The 15,374-nt window shown below is 37.6% G+C and overlaps 1 protein-coding gene across 1 annotated transcript in view; it reads left to right on the top strand.

Moving 5' to 3' along the window:
• Positions 1 to 15,374, top strand: part of TTC29 (tetratricopeptide repeat domain 29) — a 264,021-nt gene that overhangs the window by 31,571 nt on the left and 217,076 nt on the right. Inside the window, 2 exon segments of the mRNA XM_023226242.1 lie at positions 1,224 to 1,447; positions 6,787 to 6,972. Coding sequence (XP_023082010.1) covers positions 1,224 to 1,447; positions 6,787 to 6,972 — 410 coding nt within the window.

The raw sequence follows: 15,374 nt of genomic DNA on the forward strand, positions 1-15,374 counted from the left end.
CACTGCATAAGAAATTCTTGGCAGATGCAAGTCTAGTCATTTTGTTTTGTTATTTGTTTGTTTTTTGAACTCTGTAGGTGAATCTAATGCATAATGAGGAATTGAGAAGCAGCAGTGAGATTTCACATTTCCCAGAGTATTCTCACATACCTAATTTCTTTTGGTTCCTAGAGGAATTCCATGGTATACGTAGCATATACTAGTATACACAACTTAGAGATGAGAAGACTGGAGACCTAGGGAGGTGAGGCAAAACTGGGCTCAATCTTGGTGGTCTGGGCTGTTTCCACTCCACGGTGAATTTTTGTTGCCAGTAGTATCACATCATGTCTTTTGTCCTATTTTTTTAAAAGAATATAACATAATTAGTATAAAGCTATATCTTTTGGCATCTAATTGTTCTTTTAATGGAATAATAGCCACTACACAGCTATTACCTCACAATTCTGTTTATTTCCTTTCTAGAAATTTTCATCATTTGAAATTATTTCTCGTTTGCTTCCTTATTTGTTAGTCTTGTTCTGCCCCTAGAATGCAAGCGTCACAAGGGCATGGAATCTATTTGGTCTAGAACAGTGCCTAGCACTTAGTAGGAAACTCAGAACCTATTTGTCGCATGACTAAAAGGAATATTTGTCACTTTATCTTCTTGCATTTGATTATTGAAGTTAGAATAGAATTATTAATCATTAACTTAATTCTAACTGAAAATAATTTGAAAATATATAATTAGTAATAGATTTCAATAAATATTTTCTGCATGAATGAAAGAATGATGAACTTCTGTAACATACAGTGAAACTACTAATATAGAGAGAATATTGTTTTGATATTAAATGGCAATTTTTATTTTTGCTTGACTTGTTGGGGTTTTTTTTTTTTTTTTTTTTTTTTGGTGGGAGGCTGATGTATCAAGTACTTCTGAATATTCATCAGTCAACTAGCTTATTTGTCCTTATCAAGTGGAGCTCAGCTCTGGAACTGATATGTTTATAATGTAATTTCATTAAAATTACTGTATTTAGATAGCTCCTGGCATCTTTCATTAAACAGAAGTTGTTCAATTATAAGTGTTTGAGGCAAAGATCTTTTGATAGTTTTCAGTGCTTTCACTGTGGGAAAAAAGGCAACATGATTCAACCTTTAATTATTAGAGAATTAAAACTCTATGCAGACTGAAAGTATTAACATAAATCTGTGAGTGTTTTGATTCATATTCCCAGTCATAGGAACTCCTACAAGAAGAACATCTGTGTGGACATGCTGCGAGATGGTTATCATAAGTCCTTCACCGAGCTCTTCGCTCTGATGGAGCAGTGGGATGCCCTGAGGGAGGCTGCGAGAGTCAGGTCCCTCTTCTGGCTGCAGAAACCCCTGGAGGAGCAGCCTGATAAACTGGATTACTTCTACCATTACCTGACCAGGGCTGAGGACGCTGAGAGAAAAGGTAAGTGGTGGGACTGTGGGCAGATCACAAAAGGAGTCAGAACAGTGAGCTTCTGGGGGAAGATTCCAGATCATTTCATGTATGAATATGAAACATTAAGACGACTTGACACACTTCAACCCAGTCAATTAAGCATCTTTATGGAATTAAGAATAGGGAATGTTGGATCACGAGGCTGCCCAGACACGGGAGCATCCTGGTGATGTCCTTCCGAGCCAGGGAAGACAACACATAGCACCTAATAACATCTCCAGAACTTCCCCATGAAGTAACATAGTTCCTATCATTAGGTTTAAACCTTTCTACAGCTTTTCTGTATATGTAATCTGAACATTGACTTTCACAGAGGAGATACTTTCAAAGAGTACTATAACTTGAAAATCACACTGATTTTCCTAAGTTTAGATAGTGGACTTTGAAGTTTGGGTCAGGAAGTCCTACTGATTTGAATTGGAGAATTTATATTTGTAAATGGTAAAAAGACATTAAAAAAACCTGCAATTCACAATTGCAAATAAAATTGTTAATTTTATATTTTCCATGATATCATTTCCAATAAATTTTTTGAATTTCAAAATTTTCCAGAAAGTTAATATACATCCCAAGTAGTAAATATTTTTATGTCTACACTAATTTTACTGATATTGTTGTCATAAATATTTCTTAGTTACATATTAGGAACTGGTCATTTTAACTAGTCATCTATAATCAAAGATAAAAAGGAAATCCTAGAATTTGGCATGTAAATTTGGTATTCTAAATTATTCTTTTCTCCACATTTTTTGGGGAAAATACCACAGGATTCAACAAGAAAAACTCAGGCCTCAACATTACAATGTCTACAAGTCATTTCAGGCTTTTCTATGAGAAAATAGAGTATTAGCAACTTTTTGTTACTCAATGGTACCATGGAGAAAATTTAAGGAGTCATGTAAACAACATTAGAAGAGTCTGTATATGTTGGAGCCAATACATATTTCCCATCAGGTTTTGACCTGACTTATGAATATGAGACACACAAAAATGTGAACAACAAAACAAATGAACTAGGGTGTGTGTGTGGCAGGAGCGGGCTAGGAGGTGGTTATTTATATTATGAAAAGGGTTTCATTGCAGGATGGATGTGAAAAAAAGTATTTTGGTAAAATATGTATTATTTAGTATTATTTTAAAAGTATTTAAAATATGATTTATAATAATTTCTTGAGAAATTAACTTTTGTAAATAAAAAGTGCTACTGTGAAAAACCTCCATTTTGGCTGGGCTTGGTGGCTCACGCCTGTAATTCCAGCACTTTGGGAGGCCGAGGCAGGTAGATCACCTGAGGTCAGGAGTTCGAGACCAGCCTGGCCAACATGGTGAAACCTCATCTCTACTAAAAATACAAAAAAATTAGCCGGGCATGGTGGCAGACGCCTATAATCCCAGCTACTCAGAAGGTTGAGGCAGAAGAATTGCTTGAACCCGAGAGACAAAGGTTACAGTGAGCTGAGATCACGCCATTGCGCTCCAGCCTGGGTGATAAGAGTGAGACTCCATCTCAAAACAAAACAAACAAAATAAAACAACCTACATTCTGGTATTAGCCCATAATTCAAAAGTGATATTAAAACTGAAAGTAGAACTAATTAAGATAATATTTGCTCATTAGCTGTTTTATTCAGTTGAGTTTTATCATATTCACTGTTCAAATTGAGGCTTTCATTGGAGATAGTGTAAATATAAGCTAAATATGTCATTTGTCATAAGGTGTCATAGATGTGAGCCAGCTTGTCAGAAAGCTTTTTCAAATTTATAAAGAACCTAAAATGCCAAATAGTATATTTCAGGGTAGAAAACATTTTAATTTATAATATTTCTTAAAGAAAAGTTACTATATGTATAAGTAAAAATGTTTCTCCAATCCAAAAGTTAACAAACTCCAACTTTTTGTTTTGTTTTGAGACAGACTCTTGCTTTGTCAACCAGGCTGGAGTGCAGTGGTGCCATCTCAGCTCACTGCAACCTCCACCTTCCAGGTTCAAGCGATTTTCCTGCCTCAGCCTCCCGAGTAGCTGGGACTACAGGCACAAACCACCATGCCAAGCTAATTTTTGTATTTTTAGTAGAGACGGGGTTTCACCATGTTGGCCAGGCTGGTCTCTAACTCCTGACCTCAAGCGATCCACCTATCTTGGTCTCCCAAAAAGCTAGGATTACAGGCGTGAGCCACTGGACCTGGCCCAAAGTCCAACGTTATAATAGCCAATGTGTCTTCTGTAGGATTATCTCCCACAAAATTCAGTGACTTTTGTGTGGTTGAAATATAGAAAATTAAAATTATTACAAAAATATTACTGGAAAAACTTCAGCTGAAGGACATGTAAACATTTGTGTGGCCCTCTTTCAAAAATTGTTATAATTTTTTTTCCACATTCAACACATGAACTTTACTGGAGGAAAATTGTGGTTTGAATTAGGAATGTGTCAGAAAATGAGATATGCACATTCACTCTTATTAACTTGAATGAATCCTAAATCTTAAAATGTATATGTATGCCTAGAATATAGAAATGTTAATAGTATCTTAAAGTTCCATTCCATATGGTTGTGGGTTTGGAGACAATTTTCCTGAGATAGCGTATAACTGAGCATTCTCGTTGCTTCTCATTGGAAGGACCATCACTCTAGGGTCACAGTGAAGTTCATTTCATCAAAGCTATGGCACTAACAGTAGTCATCTCAGGTCAGTTCTGTCTCTTGAGACTTATAGAGCAGTAACCTAGAGTTATTTAAATTACTTTACAAAACATCACTTGCTGTTTTATAGCAAAGGTGTGTTTAAAGTAAGTCAATCATTTTTTGGGGGGTTATTTTCCATTGTTAAAAGTGTGTCTTTGTCCTTGATACATTTTTAAAATATTACCCATTGTCATGAATCATTGCTGTGCCATCTGTGACATCTGATTTGAGCCTTATGTCCCATGAGGTTAGGGAAGAGATGACAATAATGGTAATGGGTAAGAGAATCAATAGATAATTCAAACATTATTTACACTTGACTTTTAAATTTATTAAGGGTTGAGCAGCAATTTTTTTCTAATAATGTTTGTTTAAGATACACAAATTATGTTCTACTAAAGCAAAATTTCACAGATATTTACAGATTTGATGTAAAGCAAAACAAAACACTTTTCTGGCAAAATAAGCTTGAGAAATACCAGGTGAACTAACATTGAGGTTAAGCAGGTTGATGTATTGCAGGACTAATCAGAGCATTTAGCATGCTGATGTTTATTGTGTGGTTTACTGAAAAAGGAAATAAGCAAAAATGTTTCCCAAATTTATTTTATTGTAGAATCGTCTTTTTAAAGAGCATAAGAAACCCACAATAAAATTGATTTTCATCTTCTGAATATACCTGCTGACAATTCAAGGAAGTTGTCTATAAGCAAGGAGAGAAGGCTACTTGTAGCCTTTGTAAAGGGCACAGGACATGTATTTGGATTGCCCAAAGATTTGAAACTTGAATATATTCTTTTATATTTAATATTCTGGAAAACCATCCATTTTTTTTCATAGAAAAATAGCTTAGCTGACAAGTAGTCTTTAAATATGTAATATTGGTAGCTTATCTAACTCATTCCTAAAAAAAAAAAAAAAGAAAAAGAAAAACCTTACGAAATGTTGCAAATATTTTTACATTAAGGTTTAATTACTAAAATATAAAAAAATTGTTTCAGTACTACATGTATTTTTAATTATATATATACTTTTTATTAAAGTGGAAAATACCAAATGTTTTACTTACTGGCTTTTAAAAGCAATAACTCTCTAATCAGTAAATATAACCAAGAATATGAAATATTACAAAACAGACTTTAGTGTTGTATTCACATTATGTAGGAAGTTCATAATGGAAAGACAAAGCCCAGTAGTTCTGAGGTGGGAGTATTTGCATAAAATAAATAACTTAGGTCACTCTCTATTTTCACCTGAGCTGTCACCTAGTGTGAGTGTCCTCGAAAAGCAGAATGGCTCTCCAGAATCCCCAGCGACTTCCAGGATAGGATGACCTTTTTATTTTGTTTTCTAGTTACTAAATTTATTTTCATATAAATCTTAGTTTCCATTTTAAAGAATTTTGAAGAAGTATATGTAAAGGAATAGAATCGGTTTTAGAAATTTCTTTTGAAACATTGGGGTGACTTATTTACAGTTCTGCAAAACGACCCTTTGTTGTAATCAACCTGTTTAATTTTTTCTGAGTTTTGGTTCTAATCTTATAGGTGTCCTACTGGGCAATATTTTTCATAATTGTAATCTCTTCAGGAATATGTGGGTTGATTCCTCTGGTAGTAGTGAACAATTAATATCAGTGAATTCTAATAGATAATGGTTGTTATTAAAAAATTATTGGAAGGGTAACCCAGAGACCACTGCATTTTATAATATAACTATGCTTTCAGCATAAATACAAAACACATAAATATTATTAATTTGTTCGTATTCACCATTAGATTAGAGTTTACAGGACTGAGGCATGATTTATCAGCACACAGATATATTTTTTGAAGGTGGAGTTTATAAGACTGATTCACAATTGATGAACACACTTTTTATGTACATATAGGTTAGATACCCTTTTAAAAAAAAACCTACAATAGTTTTATCAACAACTTTCTGAATAAAAATGACTAGTATTTATGCATTCCCAGCAAAAATACCCATAGAAAACAGAAGCATAGGAGTCTACTCTTTCTTAACATTGCTAGAAATTAATATTGCTAGAAACATTGCTTGAAAGCATATGGAGCTTATAGGGTCATTCTGATCATCATTTGTTGTATCTATCAGGCCCGTGACATTTTTTATGATATGAAATACCTTGGTATTTTCATATCCATTCTGCTTTCTTCATTTACATTATCTTTTGCCATGGTTGAGAAACATTGCCATCTCTAGAATCTCTAAGTACTTTCAAACCTCCAGTGGGAAAAGTGCTCAATGATACCATATACTCCTTTCTTCCAAAAGCGCTGAGCACGTTGCTAGTAGGTATTGTCCTGTCCTATATCTTAAAGCCTCCTGTTTCAACCAAATAGTGTGAATTTCCTACATGTTGTAAGTTTTCAGAAATCCTTTTGTTGCTTTAGGCATCTGCACATCCCTTAATTAATGTAATTAAATTAATAGTTAAAATAAATTAATTTTTGCTTTTAGACCCAATTTTTAAAATTGTTAATCACATCTTTAAGGAAAAGTGGGAAATAAATGACATGATATTGGTTTGCCATTCTAAAGGGTATGCCATGAGACATCTTTCTAATGCCATTCATGGCGCTTTTCTCTCTTTGAAGAATCCTTCGAAGATGTATATAACAACTTGTATGCTCTGGCCTGTTACTTCAATAACTCTGAAGACAAGTGGGTGAGGAACCACTTCTATGAACGATGTTTTAAGATTGCTCAGCTGATCAAAATTGACTGTGGGAAGAAAGAAGCCGAGGCGCACATGCATATGGGTCTTCTCTACGAGGAAGATGGTGAGTGGGCATTTGCCAGGATGCCTTGGTTGTGTTTTGGTGGATCCTGAGATCACCCAACCGAGAAACACGTGGTGGTGGAGAAAAAGACCTGAGATTTCAGCATAATCATGTATATTATTGAGATCAAAAAACAAAACCATGTGACTTGTGGACCTAGCTTCAGTATTCCTTGCAGAATATTTTTTGCAGAATTCCTTGCTCATGCTTCTGCCTGAGTGCTCAACCTACAGTTCCTTCCAGGTAACATCCTCACTAAGAGAAAGCATCCTCCCTGACCCCTCCACACACAGGATGAAAGAATGAAAGGTATACGTTATGATTTTCATACTGCCCCATGCCTCTTCTATGAAAACCAAGAAATATCTATATAACTCACATACCACCTCATCATGTTTGTTTTTTTGTTTTTTTTTTTTTTTTTTTTTTTTTTGAGAGATGGAGTCTCACTCTGTCGCCCAGGCTGGAGTGCAGTGGCCGGATCTCAGCTCACTGCAAGCTCCGCCTCCCGGGTCCACGCCATTCTCCTGCCTCAGCCTCCCGAGTAGCTGGGACTACAGGTGCCTGCCACCACCCTGGCTAGTTTTTTGTATTTTTTTTTAGTAGAGATGGGATTTCACCATGTTAGCCAGGATGGTCTCGATCTCCTGACCTCGTGATCTGCCCGTCTCGGCCTCCTAAAGTGCTGGGATTACAGGCTTGAGCCACCACGCCCAGCCTTATCGTGATTTTTAAAATAATTCCTGAATGAAATACTCATTTAAAAATAACTTCATATGTAATAATGTTAAGACAAACAAAAATCTAAAACAACAACAAAATTGTCAGAAATAGATTTTGTATAGTGGTCGATCAAGGATTGCAAATAGGAATTTAAGAATGGAAAATTCTTTATGGCAGAATAGTGTGTAGATAATATGCAAAGAAAATATAGGGAAAGATGAAAAGATTTGATCTTGGATAATGCCATTTCTTCCCTCAAAACACTATCTCGTTTTGCATAACAGTTTTGACTTTGGTGAAACTGCTCAATTTTAAAAATATTTATTATTTTGTGACTAGGACTGCATAGGACTTTGAAAGTGCTTCAGGAAGTTGCAGTTCATGTGATTGTAGCTAAAGCTCATGAGGTGCCTGAACATGGTCAGAAGCCATCATGTGTGCTAGACATAGGGAGTATTAGAAAAATTTAGGGAGATGAGAGATCATGCAGACTAGATTCAAGAAAGGCACGATGCAATCAGGAGGGACTGGCAAGGGACTTGGAAGATGAGTGGAATTTAGGCTTGTAAATGAATAGGAATATATTCTGTGAAAAGGGAACAATATACACTAAAGCATAATTAGAGCAACTGATAAGAGGGACAACTTGCATCCAGTGGGAAGTGTGGGGTGTTTTTTGGAATAGTTAAATGATTTTTTTAACTTTTATTTTAAGTTCAGCGGTACATATGCAGGTTTGTTACATAGGTAAACTTGTGTCATGGGGTTTGTGGTATAGATTATTTCCTCACCCAGGTATTAAGCCTAGTACCCATTAGTTATTTTTCGTGATCCTCCCCCGTCCTCCCACCCTGGGAAACCACAGTGGGAAGGTAGAATAGGGACATACCAGCAGTCAGAGCTTGGACTTAAGCTTCTGTACATGGAGGGCAAGGAAAGGAGTGGGATATCAGTCTGTCTGTAATACAAACTGTGGGAGGAGGGAAAAGAGGAAGGTGCATGGCTCGGAAGCTACTGCACTCAGTGTAATTAACTCGGATAAAACAATGGAAAACTACTGTATTTAAGAGAACATATTGAAGTATTCCACTGCAGTGCCAGCTATAGTATCCCAGAAAAGGGAATTAGCTAAATGTATTTAGCAACATCCATGCAACAGAGTTCTGTGCAGTCATGAAATAGGTTAAAGCAAAAGTCATTGGTTCATTCAACAAATGATGCTTTACAACCTGGTGTCAGTGGATAGAAGAATGAACAAGACGAAGTCTCTGCCCTTGTAGAGCTTACATTCTTCTAGGAAAACCAGGTCTTAACAATCAATAGTTATGTAATGTTATATTAAGTCATGTTAAGTCCTACAATACGTAATAAAGTAGAGCAAGGGGATACACAATGGTTATCACTTTATATAAGGTGCTTACCTATTATAAGGTGAGACAGCAGTGAAATGAGGGAGTAGCCCTTGTGAAAATCTGAAGAAAGGGGTTCCAGAGTGGGGATGCAATAAGTGCAAAGGCCCTGAGGCAAGTGCATGCTGATCATGCCTAAGGACCAGCAAGAAGGCCTGTGTGAATGGAACACAGCGAGTGGAAGGTGGGAAGTAGAAGAAGCTGAAGTTACACAGGGAGGCTTAGGATAGATCACACTGGGGCTTGTAGGCCAAGGTGAGGACTTTGGATTTTATTCCAAATTAACACAGGAAACCATGAATATGTGTTAATTTCAGAAAATGCTCCTGATACATTAAATAGAAAAATAAGATATAAAACACAATGTAAAATATATTTGTATTGTGCATATATCATACACTAACACGTTAACAGTAGTTATTTCTGAGTGTAGAGACTCTAGGTGATTATAAATGTACACACTGAGGAGATATGGCTTACTATAAATTGAGAAGTTATTTCAAATTTGTTGAAAATTTCTAGCCTGTTGCTAAAAGTCAAGTTTTGTTTTTCAAATTGTACAAAAGGGTTAAGTTCTTCCTTATATAAAATTGAAAGTAAAATTGTTTTTATTTTGTTTTTGTAATTATGCCATCAAATTCTATCTGGACTGTCAAATGGAACTGTCACTTGCTGACCTCCCCCAAAAGAAGTCACAGAAGAAATACTACATATTTTATGAAAATAGGACTGAAGAAGTCAGGGCTATGTTGATGAAAACTGAAGAGTTGCTGCAGTGAAATTCAGATAGCTGTCATAAGTGTATTTTGAATTTTTCTGTAAATTTTATTTCTAATTTTAAAAAATTTGGTTTGATTTTTAAATTTTTTATGGTGGTGAAAAATGTAACATAAAACTTAGACATCTTCATCATTTCTAATTATATTTAGCAGTGTTAAGTATATTCACTTGGTTGCACAACCAATCTCCAGAACTTTCTCATCTTGCAAAACTGGAACTCTTTACTCATTAAGCAACAACTCCCCATTCCCCTCTCATTCTGATTTTTAAAAATATCTTAAAATATTTCTATTGTAGGATTTATACATTGCTTAATTTGTTTATTCATTCATCTATGCACCCGTTCATTCAACAAATACTCTGCCTATGGGCCCTGTGGTTAGTACCCATGCCACTATGGTCACACCTACCATTTGGTGGCAGCCACATAGCGACTGAGGGAAACGATGAGGTTGGAAAATGTGAGCAGTTAGGGAGGGTCTGCCATGAGATTACACTCTCATGTCCTTGACTTGCTCGAGTTTAGATGTCCCACCCTACTGGATGATGAAATGCACTCATATTTCATAAGTAAAAAGTTTGGGTTATGAATAATTATAAAGGCTTTTGCTTTTGAGATCATTTGAGAGTGTGTTATTTTGTTTTGTAACTAGTTTCTGTCAGATCTAAAATATTTTTCTATGCCCTTAAATAGTTCATAAACCCTAGAACCATACCTTTATTGCCTAACAGATAAAACAACTAAGTCAATGTTGATGAAAACTCTGGAGATTAACTTTTGAGTGTTTGATGTACCTAGTGAGGGTGAAAATTATCTGTGAAGCTTCTGTAATAGGGGGTAGAATTTTCAACCTAAAAAAGTAAACTAGGAGTTTCAAGAATATGTGGCTAGAGTGGAGTGGGGACTTACCTGGCTGAAGGGCTCCCTCTGAGGTGATGGTGGCCCAGCTTCCACATATCTGATCTGATTGGTCCAGACAAGCGAATGGAGGCCATGCAGCAACAGCTAGGTGGCAGCTGTGCCCAGGGGCAGGTGGCAGCATCCTGATTCCAGGGGTGCCCTCATTCATGCTAAAGTGGGACATTAGCCGGCAGATGGCAACGGGCAGGTTGTCAGGGCCCAACCAAGCTGGCTATAGTCCTGGGCAGGGCTCCAGCACACTCAGAGAACCATGGAGCAAATGAGGAACATGAGCAGAAGCCAGAGCCACAGAGACTGGGCACATGGCTGCAGTCAGGGGTCATGTTCATCCCACTGATGTAAATATGACCAGAACCCCACGCAGAGCCCCCTGGCCAGAGTCATGAACAGTAGATAGGTTCAAGTCCCCACTGCTGCTAAAAATGGGTCTCTGGGGTGCAGCACAACCTGGTTCCCTTTGGCTCAAGGGCTGGCAGTCGCATTCTTCAGGTCAAATATCTTCAGATCTTTACTTGCGGTGGCTGGCTTGGAGTAGTCATCAACTGAAAAACACTTGGAACAAATCAGCTGTATCTTCTTTTAGAATTGTGACTTTATTTGTAAGGATTTTATTATGCAAACAGGACAAATGGGCAAGTAGCATTCTCACTGTGCCTGTGGGGCACTGGAGAATGCTCTCAGACACTGGATCAATAGGAGATGCTCCAATTCATTCTAAAGCTGCACACAGAGGTCTGTTGGGGGCAGACATGACTAGGGAAACACCAGCTCCTCCTTTGGTATGATCTGAGGCCAGGGAACAATAGCAAGATGAGTGGCACAGCCTTCATTTCAATCCCATCCTGCCAGGTCAGCATTAGTGGTTGGATACAACACCAGTCCCTTCTCTGGCATGATGAGGGACTGGGGTCCAAGCCTTGCAGTTGCAGCTTTATTGGTGAGTTTTGGGGGGCATGCAAACTAGCAGTAGGGTTTACCACAGCAGCATTCATAGTTGAGGCAGCACCAGCACTTTCCTCTCTCCTCTTCCCCATGATGAGCTAAGTTCAAGCCTTGCTTTTGACCAAATTAATGGACTTAAGCACTGAGACTAGATGGTTTACATGGACTGCAGGAGGCCAGCCTTTGTGGGGGGCTAGACTGGAGAGATCAGTCTTGGACAAGTTAATCCTTCATTTCAGTCCACATTTTAGTCCTTTCCCTTCTCCCAATTCCAGTGGGTGGCTTGTAAGTATCATCTCCCACTTCATCAGCAGCCCATTCCATTTCAACCCATTAGCTTTGAGTCTAGATATTGACTTTGCTGTGGGAAACCCGGAGGACAATTAGATGTCCTCCTGGATGATAGATGATTGGTGACAACACCAAGTTACTGAATATATTCACTGCAGACAAGGCAGGGGAGACCATTGTAAGAATAATGTAGAAAGTGCACATTTTCCGGTTTGGAAGACCCTTCTGTATGACTTTAGTACAGAGTTGGAGTCAAGGCTAACCATAATCTACAGCATTAATTCCAAGTTCTTCCAATGACTGGGGGACTTCTGAAGAAAGAAACAGTTGTCCTGACTAGCTTGCTCAGTTCGGATCCTAAGATTTATTGTTGACAGTTTTTGGACAGACACTAGATAGTGTATCTCTATAAATTGCCGGGAGCTCAGAAGGCACCAGGAGCAGCACAGTATTGTGAAGACACATTGGAATAACTACCGGCTCTCCCTTGAAACACCCAGCAGTGGAAGGCAGACCCAACAACAGACTTCTGGAGGAGGCCACCACTGTAAGGGACTGTCCCATTTCCGATTTTGATCTCATAGAGAGGAGTTAGAATTGGGAGCCCACTTATCCCTGTTTGCTGATGGTCGGTACCTTTCCCTAATATCTCCTCTACCCATTCTTCAGTGATCATGGCACTATGTGCTTTTGTTTTATCTTTCCATGAGTGTTATGAAGCAGTGGTTCAGCTTTCTTCTCAGTACAGTATCCATCCCATCCTTGGCAACTTCTTTTACTCTCACTAAAAATACAATAAATTCTATCACTGAGTCTTAACCCTGTAGGTCTCCCACTCCTCAGTTTTCCAAGGGTCTTTCCTACTAATAGTCACCAACTCCCAAAGGTTGACAACAAGACTGCTACTAAAATCTCTCTTTGAGTTTTTAATCTATCTCTGCTTTCCTAACTTGCTTCTGGAAGTCCACGACGTGTGCCTAGACGGATATTCCATTTACTGGAACAATTGCCATGCTAGCAAGGTAACTTGGTAAGCAGCACTCACAGCAGACCAACTGGGAGCAGCATTGCTTTGTGAGAACTTGCAGAGGCAGGAGCAATAGCAGGGTGCTGGTCTCCCATTATCCTGTCATCAGATGCTGTATGATTAGAAGCGAGATACAATAGCAATATGACATGGCAAAGCCTTGGTACAGTTCAGTATTCATGATTTGATGTAACATCAGCCCCTCCCCTGCATGATCAGCAGGGAGCGGCAGGGAGGGAGAGAGGGACCAAGGGGAGAGGCCTTATGGTTGTAGTCATAGGGCATGGCATACAAATAGTAAGATTTGCCACATAGGCAATCATAGTTTGGGGAACACCAACCTCTCCCCTGTCAGAAGAGAGAGACTGGGGTCCAAGCCTTTGCACTAGGTCACGACTGAGTGCCTTGAGCAGTGAGCCTAACTAGTTTCTATAGAGCTTTGCTAGCATCCCTTTTCTTTTCTGCGAAGCTGGCCTGCAGGGGATCAGTTCTGGATGTGTTAACCCCTACCTCCCAGGTCTTCAAATTATGCATAAGGAGTGCTGTTAACCTAAAGAGATTTTGGTTATATTATGACCACAAAAGTCCTGTCCTTTAATAATGAGGACAAAGATGGGACCATGAGTAAGTCTGTAAGCTTCAAAAGCTTCACCCCTAAGACTAGATGGTTTCAAGAACTGACCAAAGTAGAAGAGAACTAGTGGGTTAAAGTAAGAGAAGAACAAACGTCAGCCCTAGAAGAATGCCTGGTAAACACAAGAATTTTTACCAACTACCACCCACCTTTAGTTAGCAGAAGAGGATTCCACCAACATCACATGGTCAGTGAGTAGAACCAAGGGGAGACTGTCCACTCTGCTTGCCTTTGAATACCAAGACTAAAGAGCATCCTCCTGAGGGATGTAGGAGATGAAAGAAAAACTAAGCATTAATCCAGAGGCTTAACTTGGGAAAAAGAACAAACTTGCTAAAGTAGTAGTTTTAGAAAACTGCTTTGTATCTTCATAAAGACACAAGTAGAAACCAGAAGGGCATAAGGATAGAGCCAGATGATATGAGAATGAGTACCAGATAAAATCAGGAAGGCATTCAATACAATGTCTTGGGATAATGAAGGTACAGAGTAGAAAAAGAGTGAAATTGACATAATGAAAAATTGAGTCTGTGATGTTGAGGACAAACTTGAATAACGATCTCAAATTGCAAGGGAAGGACTAAGAAATGAAAACAATGAGAGAAGATGATAAATATGGAAGTTCCTGAGGAAGAATACACAATAATTGGAAATGAGGCAATAATCAATTATATTTTAAGAATGCTTTCTTGTTCCTCACACCCCCCAAAGTTCTGAATATGCACATTAAAATAGCTTTTCATGCTCCAGTCACAATTAATAAAGAGATATTCATAGCTAGATAAATCCTTGGGAATTTTTTGAATATTCAAATAAAGAGAGACTCCTACCTGTATCCAAGGAGAAAACACAGATCACCTGCATTGGATTAAAAATTAGACAAGTATTCAGCTTTCTCCTTTGCAACAATAAATGCCAGAAGGTAAAAAGAAGTAGAGTCTATGAAGTTTGAGGGGAGAGAAAAGAGAGTTTAAATGCTGTACAGTTGAGAATTGAGGGCTATAGAGCTAAGTTCTTGTTCCTGGGTGAAACAACAGGAAAACATTCTAAGATATGCAAGGTTCAGAAACTGCACTATGAATACAGTTTCTGTATATCATATTCTGGAGCCCAACAAGAGATAAGTCAAAATTAAAAGTTCAAGAATAGAGAAATCCTGATGTAAAAAATTGACAGTAAACAATTAAATCAATTAAACATAAAGTTAAGTTTGAAAAAAAAATGCACATTAGTAATTTTGGAAGTAGAAGCTACATAGTATAAAATTCAGTATGATTTTAATTTTTCTCTTCATTTTTAATATTTACCATTTTACAGTAATGTTGATTACATCTCTTATTTTAAAAATAAATTTTATGAGAAACTTTTAAATAAGCTATAAAAACCAAGTAGAAAATATGGGCAAATATTTATGCAATTTTAGATGAGAAAGACCTTCAAAACAAAAACAATTTGAGTAAAGCACAAGGGAAAACGATATGGTTTATTGAGGGATAATTATATCCTCTCTGCTCCAAGTATAAAACAAATTCATAAGAAACAAAGGAGTCAGACAGATCATAATTGTTAAGACTGATTAGAGAATAGAGCTTTAATCTGTTCTAATCAGAGTCTCTATTCTCCCCCAGAATTAATCTTAACCACCTAGCTACTGGCAGACTGGTCAAGTTCAGG

This window comes from Piliocolobus tephrosceles, chromosome 3 (assembly GCF_002776525.5).
Source record: "Piliocolobus tephrosceles isolate RC106 chromosome 3, ASM277652v3, whole genome shotgun sequence".
In the NCBI taxonomy this organism is placed as follows: Eukaryota; Metazoa; Chordata; class Mammalia; order Primates; family Cercopithecidae; genus Piliocolobus; species Piliocolobus tephrosceles.